Consider the following 16380-nt stretch of genomic DNA (forward strand, 5'->3'; position numbering starts at 1 on the left):
TGACAGAGAGCCGGCACACCCTGCATGGAGAGATATTTCTCTACCATGGCGCGGAGAAATCAGCGCTGGAGATTAGTGCAGCAGGGAGAGACATCCAAGATGTCGATGCTCCTTCATCCAGAGCATCTGACACAGGCTCTACTCAGGATGATCTGGCGGTAGCTAACCCGGAGGGAACCCACACTTCAGCCCCGGCTCTAATGGTGTACCAGGTCATGGTAAGACCTATTAAAGGTATTATAGCTCACATGTTTAAAGAAAAGAACAGCTACTTTCACACACAACATTAAAGGAAGGAACACGTGTCTCAAATCACACATAGGGTCACACAGGCTGTAACCCGTTTAGGAGGGATGTTTCACAATATATCTTTATTGAAAGAACAGACTGATGCTCTGCAGAAATCATATTATGCCATGTGAAACAAGGTCGACGATCTTGAAAACAGATCCCACAGAAATAATTTGAGATTGGTCAACTTGCCGGAATCTATTAAAGGGCCAGCACTCTATACATTTTTACGTCAAACTCTCCCACCTCTATTAAAAGCTGATGCGGACTGCAGTGATTTGGTAATCAAATGCCCGTCCTCGTGTTACTATATTTAGGTGCCTCAATTATGTATATAAAGAACTTCTTGCAAACAAAAGTCACTTCAGTGGAAAGGTAGCCGGCTACATCTCTTCCAAGTCTTCTCTGCTGAAGGGCTAGAAAATAATTTTCTGTGGTATGTAGTCAACTGATCAAGGAAAGTCACAAATTTGCACTTCTATACCCTGCTAGATTGCCCCTCTTCGAAGGTGATACATTTAAACACTTTACAACACCTGTTGATACTAGAGGCTATCTGTGAGAGAGCGGAAAATGCCTGACTGGCTGAATGCCACAATACATATGCCTGAGCCTTCCCGTTTCTTTTTTTTTTTTTTTTTTATACATTTTTGATATAGGAATGTTCATTTACAATGACATTTAACTAGCTACAGCCATTTTTGTATTGCTTAAGTTTCAAGTATATCTTTTACCTACAATAGGGGAGCTATAGTAATTGTGCCTATGGCTTGCTTACTTTGTTTGCTGGACTTCGATTCACTGGCACTTCTCCAATTCTCTGTTCGGTCAGGTAGAATTGTTCTTCGTATATTTGTCTTCGGTTGACCACCTGCTAATGACCAAGGACATTCCACTCATCCCTTCCCCTCCCTTTGCATCCAGTGGATCGATCTTGGACAGGATTTATTTTTCATGCTTTATATGTACTTTTATAATATGTATATGTTTTTAAACGCAATTGAGGTTTAACCCTGTCTTTCAATTACATTTCTGTGTTCATATGTTTTTGATGCATTTTATATGTCTCATTCTTTATTTCTCTTTTACAACATATCTATACATGTTGCTGTTACGAGTCTCTTGCACAGGAGAGATCGCAGGACTGCTGACCAGGGCTAGATATGATGGAGAAGTGGCAGTCCTTTCACAACTAGGGCTAGCTGGAGTGTGGCTGCGGTAAATGACTCAATAGGTATAGCTAGGGTACACTAGCAGCAACAAATAATGGTCTGGGTACGTTTTGGGACTAAGGGCAGGAATGACCAGGAGTGTAGTGAAAAGCAGGATAACAAGGCAAGACTAGACTGAACAAGACAAGAAAAGACTATGACAAGAACTGGACACAACAAAATAAACACAGAGTACTAGATGTGGCCTAGAGGCCGTGGTGTGATTTAGACACCTGGAACGCGGCTTGGAAAGCCGGGTGATACTGGGCTGAGTAAGCAGCCTGCAGACTGAGGTGTGGCTGAGATAGCCGAGTTGTGGCTTTGAGAGCCGGGTGGTACTTGGCTAGGTGCAGCAGCAGCCGAGTAAAGGTGTAACAAAGTCTCTGGTGTTGGTGCGCAGGATAGCGCACTAACGTCACTAGAGTGCGGCCTGTGCCGCCAAGATGACATGAGCAGCTGAAGCTGTGGTGCAGCCTGTGCCGCCGGGTTGACATGAGCAGCTGACGCTGTAATGCGGCCTGTGTCGACAGGTTGACACGAGCAGCTGAGATGGTCTTGGCAGGGTCCTAAACAGCAGACAGGTGGATTCAGAAGCTGCAGTAACACATACTGGAGGCAGTGAGGTGGAGACACTGCAGGTAACAAGATGAATGCAGACAGACAGGACTGTGGTATAATACTGCAGGGCTGAATGGAGACAGGATCCAGATTCAATAAACAGAAGTACTCAGTAGACCGGCAAGCACTTAGGAACTGAACACAGCAAACATACACTGGTAATGACACAGTATAACCAGCATGGAGTGAAGGGCTGGCTGAAATTTAACAGAAGCAGGGTCCAATCAGAACCAATACCTGGAGAGAGCAATTCCTAATCAAAGATATGTCTTCACCTGCTCTGCACAATGACAGCTAGGTAATTAGTGAGCACATGATACAAAACACACAGACAGACATAAATGACAGGCTATTATCTAATCACAGACAAGACAGGATTTCCAGCTACCTACAAAAAGCCAGAACAAGGACAGGACATGATGCAGTAACCCAGTAACAACTACTGTATGACTGGGAACTGCCACAAAGATGATCTGCTAAGCGCAAATCCTAACAGTTGCGTCATGTTGGGGATGCCTGCCCGATGGTGGGAGCACATAGGGCGGTCCTTACATTATTTGGTTTATTTATTTCTGCCTCCTATTTTTAAACGGAAGTCTATTTGCTGAGCGCATTGATGCTGTGAAGATTTTCTTCTAATGTTTATGTGGGGTTTTTTTTGGGGGGGGAATTTATTTTATTTGCTGCTTGTAGTCTGTACTGTGATTTCTTCACATTTTTTATTTGGGTAGTTGGGGATAAGGGGAGGGGGGTTATGGGGAGGAGTCCTGGGTTTAAGTGCTGCATTACTATTTCACTTGTATCATACTGGGTAGGATGTCTGTTTTAAAAATACTTTTATATTTAAAAAAAGTCTCTGGTTGATATAGCTATGTTACAAGAAACCCATCTTTCTGATGTTGAACATAACAAATTGGGTCTTCTGGGTTTCACGATAGCTGCATTTGCTTCTTATAATCCAAGGCCAGAGGGGTTGCAGTTTTGGTACATAAATCTTTGAATCCTCAGATAACCCTCATATACTCAGACCCTTATGTAGAAATTGCGGTATTTGGGGAAAAATTAACTTTTTGTAATACATATGCACCAGTTTATTCGAAGATGTTTGTGTAAAGATAGTTGTCCAAATTATATCCTTATGTTGACGCACAGTTGTTTTTGGGAGGGGATCTGAACATGGTGGCCCTTCTTTCTATGGACAGATCCTCCTCCACTAGGCATTCCTCCCCAAAGTCTTTATTGGGAATTAAATATATTTAGGATCAACTGCAACTTATAGATTGCTGGAGAGCATTGTACCCGACCGAAAAAGAGTTTACTTGTTTGTCATCTGCACACAGTACACTGTCCCGCATAGACTACTTGCTTCCGAGCATCAATTTATTTTCAAAAGTTATAGATGCAGGTATAGCCCCAATTGTTATGTCTGATCATGCGATGACTTGGTGCTCTTTGGCAACTGCGGTGGATTTGGGTGCTTGTCGCCTTTGGCGCTTTCCCTCATATCTTTCTAACTCTTTGCAATTTAGAAACATGCTAGATGCTAAATGGCAGGAATTTGTGTTAAATAATCAAGAACATTCTCTAGACCCCTTTCTCCTTTGGCAGTCGGGGAGAAATTATTTCATTTGTTACTAAATACAAAAGGGAGCGGTCTGCCCTCTATATTAAAGCCCAAACTGATCTAACATCCTCTTATGCTAAATTCAAGTCTTCGCCGACGGGTTCCGGACTATAGACAGACAGTAATTAGTTAGACAATGTCTAGAAAGACACCAGATGTTAGACAGTTAATAGTTAGACAAGGATAAAAGTTCGACACAGACAAAAGTCAGACACACTAAAGTTAGACATGTAAAAAGTTCGACAGGTACAAAAGATCGACAGGGTCAAAAGTTCCACGATCGACACAAATATGGTCGACACTTTTTTTTTTGTAGGATTAGGTTTAGGGTTAGGCACTTACCCCCACGGTTAGGGATAGGCACTTACCCCCATGGTTAGGGTTAGGCACCAAGGGGAGGGTTAGGGTGAAAATCAGGGCTAAAAAACAAAAAAATAATTAGAACTTTTGACCCTGTTGACCTTTTGTACCTGTCGAACTTTTCACATGTCTAACTTTAGTGTGTCTGACTTTTGTTTGTGTCTAACTTTTCTCCCTGTCTAACTATTGACTGTCTAACATCTGGTGTCTATCTAGACATTGTCTAACTAATTACTGTCTATCTCTTATACCACACCTTCGCCGACTGCCAACAACAAACTCAATGTCTCGAAGCCAAGACACATTTTGATGCCATATTAGATTAGCAGTCTGTTAAACTCACAGAAAACTTTGCATTTCAATTCTATCGTCATGGTAACAAGGTGGGTCATTTACTGTCCAATTTATTGCGAGGTACAAGACCTAATTCAAAAGTAATGTCTCTTAATGACGACACAGGGAAAAGGGTTTATAGAAGACCTGATATCTTAGAATTATTCCATAAGTTTTATATTGCCCTGTATACTCAGAGCCCATTGATAGTGCAAAGGGGATGCCTTCTGGAGAGACATTACCGTTCCTGCGGTATCCGAATCTCAACTTGAGACCTCCTTGCCCTGGTAACCACAGAAGAGGTGCTAGCTGTTATTACCCACCTTAAACCACTAAAGGCACCAGGCCCTAATGGGATATCCAATGAATTTTATAAAATTTTGTCAAGAAGAGTAGGGGATGCACTGAGAGATGTTTTTAATGCAATATTGAAAGGTTGACAGCTTCCTCTCTATTTTAACTCGCCCATTATTAAAGTTCTGCCGAAGCCTGGTAGAAACCCAGGATCTTATCACCCGATATCACTTCTTAATATTGATCATAACATTTTTACAAAGATTCTGGCAACTAGACTGAAATTTATTCTACCCGATGTTGTATCCTCTGATCAAACGGGATTTATATACGGGAGACATTCAGTAGTCAATGTTAGGAAAGTTTTGGCAGCGTTGCAGAGTTTGGAAGCTGAGGGTGGCTCAGATGATCGGATTGTGAGATCTATAGATGCTGAAAAAACTTTTGATCTTGTCACCTGGGATCACTTATTTGAGACATTGCTTCATTTTGGCTTCCCGGAGGGCTTTGTTTCTGTATTAAGAACACTATATGAAAAACCCTCTTATGCAAATATCAAGTAATGGTTATGTGTCTGCTCCATTCGAGGTCCAGAAGGGTACGCGTCAGGGTTGCCCGTTATACCCTCTTTTGTTCGCACTGGCCCTTGAGCCACTGGCAATTGCCCTCAGAGCTAAGTTTCAATTGCGGGGCATCCCCATTGGCTCGATGCTTCTGAAAATATGTCTTTTTGCTGATGACATTGTTTCTGATCTCCCCATCTCGATTCCTGTTATTCTAGACACCCTAGATAACTTTGCGTCTTTTGCAGGATACAAAATTAACATTCAAAAGTCAGAAGTCTTGCACTTGGAGGGGTGTACAGCTACACGTCTGACTTCACCATTACTAAATACGTTCAAGATCTCGAAATGTATTAAATATTTAGGTGTCTCTATTCCTGCTACTCTCACTAATCTTTATAAAACCAACTTTACCCCTCTTATTGCTCAGATAATATGATTGCTTGGCGTTATTTGCCACTGTCTCTTTTGGGGAGAACGCTGTTCTTAAATCTATTATTTTTCCTAAACTGTCCTATATACACTTCAGATGCTTCTCATTCTTATCTCAAAAGTTTATCTTTGTAGACTGAATAAAGAGTTTTTTTCTTTTTTGTGGCAATGTAAAAAAACGTGCATAGCTAGAAATAAACTTTTTCTCTGTAGAGAGGATGGAAGCCTGGGAATACCCAATATATTGGTATTTTCTCAATCTGTATTTCTTAGATATGTGCTTGATTGATGGTTTATTATACACACAAATCTCTTGAGGAAAGTCTTTTATTCCCATATTCACCGGCTGCTTGCTACATGGCCTTCGTACCTTATTGCTGCAAAATGCCTTGACTAATATATTGTGTATAGACACTTATGCCATTTAGAAATCCATTAATAAGAAGTTGAAGCGCAGATATATGGTTTCTAAATATTCCAATCTATGGGGCTCTCAACCGGGTTTAGGTAATGAAGGGTTTTCTAGATGGCGTGAGAAGGGGATTGCGGCTATTAGGGATATATATGATCCAGGAGGCTCGTGGATTAAATCGGATCACTCCCTTTTCAATATCATGCAGAGCGCCTCTCCTGTCCAGATACATTAATTGTAAAAGAGTAGTCTTTACAGCTGACAAAAATGGGGTAGTGGAAACTATCCAGATACTCATAATAATTTTCTTTGCCACTGTTTCCATCGGCATCAGAAAAGGAACAAGCTCATCCCGCCTACCTCTGAAATCCCAGTTAGAGAAATTTGCACACAACATTGCTAAAGGGTCAGTGGTTAATTGTAATTTACAAACCCCATTAATAAAACCCATGACTTTCCCCCAGAATTTTTTAATCTTTCCACATTCCCACATATTGTGAAAAAAGGTGGAATGTGAGTGTCTGCATTTAAAACAGGCACCCGATTAATCAGAGACCATATATCTCCTATGAGCAGTTGAAACATAAACACGATGAATAGTTTTCGTGGACCTCTTGTAATAATGTCGAATGCAGGATCCTAATGGTCTTATCCATATATTTCATTAGTAGAGTGTCACAACCCGGGTCTGTTTCCCCTGTCACCGGGTCACATGGAGACCATTTGGACAGGCATCTATTCAGTCAACGCGTTTCGTCCTGTGTCATATCAGGACTTTTCAAGCAAGTCTTGAAAAAGTCCTGATATAGCACAGGACGAAACGCGTTGACTTTATTCCTTCCAGAGATCCTGAATAGATGTCTGTCCAAATGGTTTGCATGTTGTGAGGTCAAAATCAAAGATCCTGAGACGAGATTACCTTATACAGCAAAATCCGACTGAGGTGGACCAAAGATCACTATACCGCTGGAGGAGCTGGAGAACATAATGCCCAGTAAGCCTTGTCACCACTCACATTCAAGCCGACTGGCAATTTCTGCCCTTGAAGCCGGATCACCGCATGATATGACCTTCGGACTGTATGTCTACTTTAACAAGCGTGGCCACGCGGACTTTGTTTACAACTAAAGTAGCATTACGAATCGGTCAGTGAATGCGAGAACGCTGTATGACTTTGTTTACAACTAAAGTAGCATTACGAATCGGTCAGTGAATGCGAGAACGCTGTATGATCTATCAAAACTGGGACGCCAGTTTCTCTTTTTAGAATACCAGCTTGCAGAAATAAGATTGTGTAAATATAATGAGTGTTAGTTCATTCAGCAAAGAGACACATTAGTATCAAAATAGGAAATTAAGTGTACTATATGAAAGTATCTGGAAACATAAGATCTATTTGCTATATAAGAGGAGAGAAATTTATGTACAAATTGGATACAATTATCAACCTTGCAGTTTTATACATTTTATTGTTGTTTTCTTTTATTCCTCTTTTATGCTAGTAATGGTAATAAAACCTTTTGTGATAAAATCAGCCTCCTGTGCACTATATCAGAGAGCAAACAGCTATTTTCGCTAAGAAATTGAATAACTAATTATTCACTTTGCGCAGTAACTATTTAATTTATTAGCTTGTTTAATAGGCTTTTCTCTTTTGGTCCTAACTAGACCAACGCTGTTACTTGCTAGCAGGTGATATACACATATATATAAAACTAATTAGTGTTTAAACTTTTTGTTACAATTAAGCGCCGGGTATTGTAGTTTAAATACTACATTTTCGATAAATACGAATATTGTTCTTTCTTAATTAATAATGACTTAGCAGAAATGAACAGACATGCTTTCCTTGTAAAACTAAGCACACTTGAGAAAAAGCATACAAGCAATCCTTCAAAAGAACATTTGCAATGTGATTTTACAATTTGTAATTACTTAGAGGTTTTAAACTTCTATAATGTGCCCTTGGCCCTTGACCTGAGTGGGAAATAGTACGGAGATCCAATAGCTATTTTCTGACTTGAAATGTTTCACACATTTGTAAATCAGTATTCCATGTCCATCACCAATTTTATAAAATACATGGAAATTTGGGGATATATTATGCAGTAGTGCTTTCTGACATCTGAATGTGCAGCGACTATTCTTACATGTACTTGGTGCCTAGTCCCAAGAGATATATGTTCATCTCTCCCCCCATTTCTCTAAAATTGGAACAGTAAATAAGATATGTCCACCATTTTGGACATTATTAAAATAAAATTAAATAAAGGTTATATGCAAGAGACTAATGAAATCGGAACAAGTGCTGAAGTATAACGCTCCTGGAGTAACCTGGGTGATGGAGCGCTGCTGCCAATAAGAGAAGACAGTACAAATTCTTCATAAACAGTCTAAAAAGAAAATTGGCTGTTTGTTCAACAACATAAAAAGGCCCACAGAATTTCAAAATAAATGTAAATGGTATCATAAGTCTGTGGGACTTTATGTGATGTTAAACGCGCAGCCAATTTACTTTTTAGACTAGGAGACTAATGAAGTCTATTTTTCAAATCTCAAGGTGCGTACACACAGAATGATATGCTCTATGAGCGATATCGTTCAGTATTGTCCCCTCACCTGCCAGACTCAATGTCGTCATTGAGCATACACACTGAACGATATCGTTAACGATATCTTTCAGTGACGTCACCGGCCACAGTCACCGAACATGCAGGGTCTGATGATATCATAAGGTTGGCCTGTATGTTTGGACGATGAAAGACATTGTTAACGTTCTGCGGGAGCGCGCATCGTTAACGATGTCTTGCATACACAGGGAACGATATTGAACAGTATGAACGATAACGATATTTATCGTTCACATTATCGTTCCGTGTGTACGCATCTTAACACCTACCTTCAGAGGTTGATTAGACATCCTCTCTAGTATACTGTATAAAATAGGAACCCTAATGTGCAAAAAAAGTCAGCAGCCTTCTATCTTTATGGATTGGGATACCCATTAGAAAAGCACACGCCTGTCCCCACCAATATGTACAAAGATTTGCTTAGTACAGCAAGTAAAGCTATTCTATTGCTCTTATAATTTATGCTATGAGGTCCTATAGCATGAATATTCATCTGGACTAAACACAGCTACTTAAGTTTGATGGGATCGGGTTCAAATCCCGACAGCGGAAGCCCGGCAGAGGTGAAGATCCCGACTGCGCTAAAGGTAAGTATAAACTAACCGAACCCCCCCCCCCCCCCCTCCCAACCCTCCCTTAGGGGTGCCTCACCCTAACCTCCCCCGCAAGTGCCTAACCCTAACCCCCCTCTAAGTGCCTAAACCTAACCCCCCTTTCCCCACTGCCTAAACCTAAGTGTCCCGGAGGGGTGCCTAACACTAACCTCCCCCTGGGGGTGCCTAACCCTTCCCCTAGCCTAACCCTAACCCTCCCGGGGGGCTGCCTAACCCGAAGTCCTCCCAGGAGCCCCTAACCTAACCCTTCCCCCCGCGGTTGTCCATGCCCGGCTTACTTTCGATTGGTAAGCTGGTGTCGGACTCCCGGCGTAGGTCTAATGACAGGCGTTGGGAATTCGACGCCTTCCATTTGTACCTTGCCGGGATTAGACAGTCGGGAAGCCGGCGGTCAGGATTTCGTCCGTCGGCTTCCCGACTACTTCCCAGTTTGATAACTTAAGCAAATACTCAGGCCTGTCTGAGTCTACCAAGGAGGCATAGCCATGCCCCGAGATAGTTTAGCTATGCCCCCTGCAGTGGTGTGCTGCTACAGCGGGGCCCGGTGTTCTCAGTAGAGCATGTTCACGCCCACTAAGTACCAGGGCCTGAAGTCAGGTCTTATTAATAAAAACATCTGTTATTTTCTGGAGTATAATTTAGAACATGTGAACATATAGTATACAGTACCATAAAAGAGACTGATGACCCTTCTCTAACAATTCTTTGATCTTTTGTTCCAAAAACTGCAGAGGATTTTCTGGGCACGTAGCACACAGTCCACAGAGTAAAGCCTGGAAAACAGACACAAATAACTAAACTTTTAATTGCAAAAGATTGGATAACAAAGTACTGAAATATATGCCAAAATATCAGCCAAAATGCAACAATACTACCAAAATAATATTTGACATTTAGAATATGTGGTTTGTATTGCCTGATATAACATCCTTACTACAAACACTTCAAGTGTGGAATGTTATACTCTAATACAACAGTTCTCAAACTGTGGGTCGTGACCCCAAAGTGGATCGCGGCCATCTCAGCTTGGGGTCGCGACTCACATGGGTTGAGGTTGATGACCCCTCTGAGGAGAGTGAAACCAGGTGAACTCTGTTATTTCAGACTCCTCGGATCACTGGCTGAGAGATCCGCGGAGTCATCAGGCAGCCCCGTCCCACCCCAGTGCTCAACTTCTCTTGTCCTCCTGCCCAGCAGCAGAAACTGACACACAGGCAGCAAGCCTCAGCAGCAGAGAGACTCAGAGGAGCCAGCTGCCAGACTCTCTCTGCAGTCTGTGCAGATGTTGTTAAGTAAGTGTAGCCTGGGGGACCGCTGCTGCCAAGGTGGGAGGACACAGAATGTGTGTTGATTGCTGTGTAGGGAGAAGAAACTTCAGCAGGAGGAGGAATGAGGGGAGTGTTGAGCACAGACCCTATGGGGGAACAGGGGAGCACACAGTGTGGAAACTAGAGGGGGGGGGGGACAAAAAAAAACAAATGTATGAAAAACCCATTGCCTCCACCATCATCCACTGCCTCCCCCTTGAAACGCACTGCACCCTCTGTCTTTCTCATCTACTACCTCCCCCTGTCACCCACTGATTCACCCTGTTACCCACTGTGTCCTATGTCACCCTTAGCCTCCCACTACCTCCCCAGTCACCCACTGTCTTCCCTGACACCCTTTGCTGCTCCTTGCCACCCACTGCTTCTCTCTTTCACCCACTTCCTTCCCCTGTCACCCACTGCTTCTCGCTGCCACCCACTGCATCCCCCTCACCCACTGCCATCCTTTGCTTCTCCCTGCCACCCACTGCCTCTCCGTCACCCGACACCCTCTGCCTACCTCATCACCCACTGCTTCTCCCTATTACCCACTGCCTCCTATTTCACCTATTGCCTCCCCAGTCACCCTCTGCCACCGTCACCCACTGTTTCTCCCTGTCACCCACAGCTTCTCCCTGTTATCCACTGCCTCCTACATCACCCTTTGCCTCCGGAGTCACCCACTGTCTCCCCAGTCACTCTCTGCCTCACCTTGCAGGGACAGGGGCTTCGAAAGGAACTCGTCCCTGCAATGTCTAAATGAAATGATCGCATTAGCGCAGTGGCGTAAGTTCATACCAGATGCCCGGAGGCAAGTTATAATTTGGTGCCCCCCTAAAACAAAAGGGAAAATAAATGTGATGCATATCTATCTATCACTTATGCACAAAAACACTAATATAGAATAGCCTTAAGTGGGGTGACTATATTGTGGGCAATAGAGGAGGCGCCTCCATTGTCTCCCATAGTTCTGCCCCTGCATTAGCAGATACCTCACTTCAGTTTTGTGTCTCCATAGTGCTACTGTACATGAGTGGTCTGCTGACCACGCATGTGTGGCAGTCATTCTGCAGTAACTTGCTGGGGTCCTGTAATCATTTTTATTGTTAGACGGGGTCCCAGAGCAAAAAGGTTTGAGAACCCCTGCTCTAATACCATTATACCATGAATTTATAATACAGGTTGAGTCACCCATATCCAAAATGTTTGGGACCAGGGGTATTTAGGATATCGGAATATTCCGTATTTTGGAATATTTGCATACCATAATTATATATTTTGGGAAAGGGACCCTAATATAAAAACATAATGCATTTTTGTTTCATATACAGCTTATACACACAGCCTGCAGGTCATTTTATACAATATTTTCAATAATTTTGTGGCTCAAACTAAATTTATGTACATACATTAAATTGATTTATGTTTCATATACACCTTATACACACAACCTGAAGGTAATTTTATACAATATTTGTAATAATTTTGTGCCTTAAACAAAGATTGTGCATATTGAACCATCAATAAGCAAAGGTTTCACTATCTCAATCATGCTAAGAAAAAAATGCGTATTTCAGAATATTTGTATATGGGAGACTCGACCTATTTTGTTCAACAACTATTGAGGCTTATTTGATATTTTTTTCATTACTACATTTAATACAATCATCTCCAGGTCAACTGGTAATTTTAAAACATTATTTAGAATTGTTTATTGCCCAACAGGCATTGGACTTTAAAAATGAGTGTCTAATGCAGATGTATTAACATGGAAAGTTGAGTGAAGCTAAACCTTCAGTATAATTTATGTAGAAAACAGTGGACCTGATTCAGATTTGGAAATAGGGGTCCCATTTTGCCATTCGCACATATCCGTTTTCGCCAGTTTTGGAATTGAATAGGGCGAAATGCGGGAGAGCTCATTGTGAAAGTACGTAAAAACTTTGCCTCAAAACAGGCAAACAAGGCGAAAAGATTGCAGCGGCGAATGCATTTTGCCGACCGTGACTGCTCGCCTCTAATTGAATTCGGGCCTATGTTGTTAAAGAAAATTAAATATTATATTATATTTTAGGAATCCAAATTATGGGCCTGATTCAGAGCCGGACGCAATTAGCGCTCGCTCGTCCTGAAAATAGGGGTGGCTATTCAAATCAACCGTTCGCTGTTTGCGGTCTGTTCACGCCTCTAGGTCTGAACGAGCGAACAAAACTTGCGGTCGTTTTTTGGGAAACTACGCCCCCGGCCGCTCGCATCCTACGTCATGTCCGCTATTTATTAGATTAATCGAGTACATCGAACAGGGTATGAGCTGCTCGCTATTCTTGTGGTTGGTTTTTGCTACCACAATTTTGCGAGCAGTTCTGGCTATAAAATAACCCAGTGACGTGGTCAATGACGCTGCTGTTTTAATTATGCACACCCATAAAACGCCCGTGTTGACATTAATCACGCCTGCGATCGGATCTCCACTCCCCGTTTTCAAGCACCTTCCCCTGTTACCACCCACAAACGCCTCATCCTGTCACTCAAATTAGCAGGCATTCGCTATTTGGCGAGCACATGAATTTCGGCCGCACTGACTGGTTCGCGCATGCGTATAACGATCCGTATGCATGCGCAGTTGGGCAAAAATCGCTCGGAGCAAACGAGCTGCCGCTTACGAGTGGCTCTGAATCAGGCCCTATGAGACAATATCAACAACTGTTTCAGGTTAACTTCTCTCATTTACTCTCTCAGATCAAATCGGATATAGGGCCTGATTCAGCACGGATCGCAGCTGCGTAATTGCACACAATGTTACCACCCACAGCTTAGCTTGCGATCAGGGTGATGGTCGCGATGGTCATCACCATCGCGACCATCGGGGCTTACGACCAGACCCTAAGGTTGGGTCTGGGCACTCGTAAGCCCCAGGGAACTTCCTGCTCTGTTTGAGCAGGAAGTTCCCCACTGACATCATCAATGATGTCAGTGGGGCCGCCCCCAAACGGCAAGCGTTCCGACTGGAACGCCTCCGTTTGGCCAAGCACGCCCCCAGCCCGCCCAACCGGGGCAAGCTGTCACTCAACATCGACAGCTCGCCCCATCTGCTACGAGACCCCTAGCGACGGAGCGCCCGTCGCTAGCCGGGTCTCGCGCATGCGCACAATGGAGCCGGCTCCGTCGTGCGCATGCTCTGTGGGGACCATCGACTCGGTTGCGAGCGCATCGGCGCTTGCGACCAGGTCTGAATGAGACCCTATATGCTCTCTGTGCTGGCCGAGAAAGAGTAACACAGGGATTCATGGGACGGATGAGAAAAGATACCTTTCCCCAATGCATTTTCATGAAATTCTACTTAGCTTGCCATCAAAAGAAGGCAAAAATAAAAGCAATCAAATTTAAAAATAAAAATGCTTTTCGATGCTTGATAGATTCTAAAAATATGACTTAAAAAATAAATGCAATGTTCAGCAATATTTTATAGTTTGAATTTTTTTGTGACAGATGTCTAATGCATAATACATATCATAAAAAATAAATTAGCAAGAAAATTATGTGTAAAGTGCTGTTTTCATGAACTTTTCATGAAAATAGCCTTGACACATCTGTCTCTGTGCAGAGCCAGATTACCAAGGCAAGGCAGTACAGACGGGCACCTAGAGCCCGATGGTCCTGCGCCCACCTGTCACTGACTGTAGGACACAGGCTGGGAGGCAGAGGGTACCATTGGCTAGGGGGCCTCGCACAGCATGCAATGATCAGGCTGCCAGAGCCAAGGGCTAAGGGGCCGGGCGGCTACATGCAGAGGATCAGGGTAGGGGTGACCATTGATAGTTAACAACCATCAACCATCGATGGTTAACTGCTGATGGCTTTGCCATCAATGGCAGAGAGCAAATGATGGTCGAGTAGGACCCGATGTTTAGGGTTATTTTTTGGGGTGGGACGGAGCTTAGCCCTGCCTCCAGTGGCTGATAAACCCCGCCCTGTTTCTGACTGGCCTACGACCTGCCGTCTCCCCAGTAGCGGTGGCCATCAAGGGGTGCAAACCATCAATGGTCCATCATAGGTTTTTGTGCCATTCATGGTAATCACAGATAGAACCATCAATGAACACCCCTATCGATGACCATCCCTAGATCAGGACACACTGTTGCACTACTAGGTAAAGCCCATGAGATGCTGCAGAGGAGTCAGACCATGGCCCTGATTCAGAGCCGGACGCTCTGAATCAGGGCCGGTCTTTTTTTTTTTTTTTAGAAGGGCCTCCTGGCCGCTCGTATAGCTGTGAGTGACCACCCACAGCTATAGCGAGCGGCCAGGAAGATGGTCGCGATGGTCAAGACCATCGGGCTTGCGACGAGACCCTTGTGGTAGGGTCTCGTAGCCGCAAGCCCCAGAGAGATTTTGGCTCTAACAGAGCCGAAATCTCTCCCACTGACATCACTCGTGATGTCAGTGGGGCCGGCCCCAAACAGAGGCGTTCACATGGGAACGCCTCCGTTTGGGCAGCCACTCCCCCGGCCCGCCCACCAAAGGGGGCGTGCTGTCACTCAACATCGACAGCACGCCCCCTTTGGTAAGAGACCCGGAGCGATGGATTGTCTGTCACTATCCGGGTCTCGCGCATGCGCACGATGGAGCCGGCTCCGTCATGCGCATGCGCTCTGGGCCACCATCGACCCGGGTGCGAGCGCTCAGCGCTTGTGACCGGGTCTGAATCAGGCCCCATGTTCTGATCTCTGATTGAAGGAGCCATCACATGCTCCTCTCACCCGTGGAGCTCATCAGCAGCAGCCTCATGGTGGGAGATTCAGGTCCTGATTCAGCAAGGAACACAGGCCCCGATTCAGAGCCGGTCGCTCTGACAGAGCGCTCGCTCTGAATCAGCGCCGGTCTTTTTTTTTTTTTTTGTTGACCACCCACAGCTATAGCGAGCGGCCAGGAAGATGGTCGCGATGGTCAAGACCATTGCGACCATCGGGCTTGCAACGAGACCCTTGTGGTAGGGTCTCGTAGCCGCAAGCCCCAGAGAGCTTTCGGCTCAGACAGAGCCGAAAGCTCTCCCACTGACATCACTTGTGATGTCAGTGGGGCCGCCCCCAGACAGTAGGCGTTCTCATGTGAACGCTTCCGTCTGGGCAGCCGCCCGCCTATCAAAGGGGGCTTGCTGTCACTCAACATCGACAGCACGCCCCCTTTGGTGCAAGACCCGGAGCGACGGCTTGCCCGTCGCTATCCGGGTATCGCGCATGCGCTCGATGGAGCCGGCTCCGTCGTGCGCTCTGGGCCACCATCGACCTGGTTGCGAGCCCTCAGCTCTTGCGACCAGGTCTGAATCAGGCCCACAGTTGCTAATACACACACAATCGGCCAATTGTTGCACACTGCGCATGCATCAGTGTGCGAACTAGCCATTGCGATCGAAGTGACTATGAAGACCCATCGCAGATTGACAGGAAGTGCCGTTTGTGGGTGGTGACAGAGGCGGGGATGGTCGGCCTAACGCAAGCGTGCCAGGGCATTTGAAAGTCGTTGTAGGGGTGTGCATAAATTAGCCACTGCAATGCCCTACGCAGCCTGAGGCCTGATAGCGTGCGTGGAAGTTATCAATTTCTGAGTAAGGTCAGGGCTTGTGCAAGTGTGCGTGAGGCTGCGATGGTACTCGATGTTACTGATGTTTTTGCAGTCTTACTAAACATTACG

The 16380-nt window shown here is 44.5% G+C and overlaps 1 protein-coding gene across 1 annotated transcript in view; it reads right to left on the bottom strand.

Annotated features, from left to right (window-relative positions):
* FBXL13 (F-box and leucine rich repeat protein 13) overlaps positions 1-16380 on the bottom strand; it is a 252029-nt gene that overhangs the window by 234258 nt on the left and 1391 nt on the right. The window contains exon 2 of the mRNA XM_088468829.1: positions 10052-10155. Coding sequence (XP_088324955.1) covers positions 10052-10155 — 104 coding nt within the window. The remainder of the gene's footprint in view (positions 1-10051; positions 10156-16380) is intronic.

Source organism: Taudactylus pleione, unplaced genomic scaffold, assembly GCF_031769625.1.
Source record: "Taudactylus pleione unplaced genomic scaffold, aTauple2 ptg000086l, whole genome shotgun sequence".
NCBI lineage: Eukaryota > Metazoa > Chordata > Amphibia > Anura > Myobatrachidae > Taudactylus > Taudactylus pleione.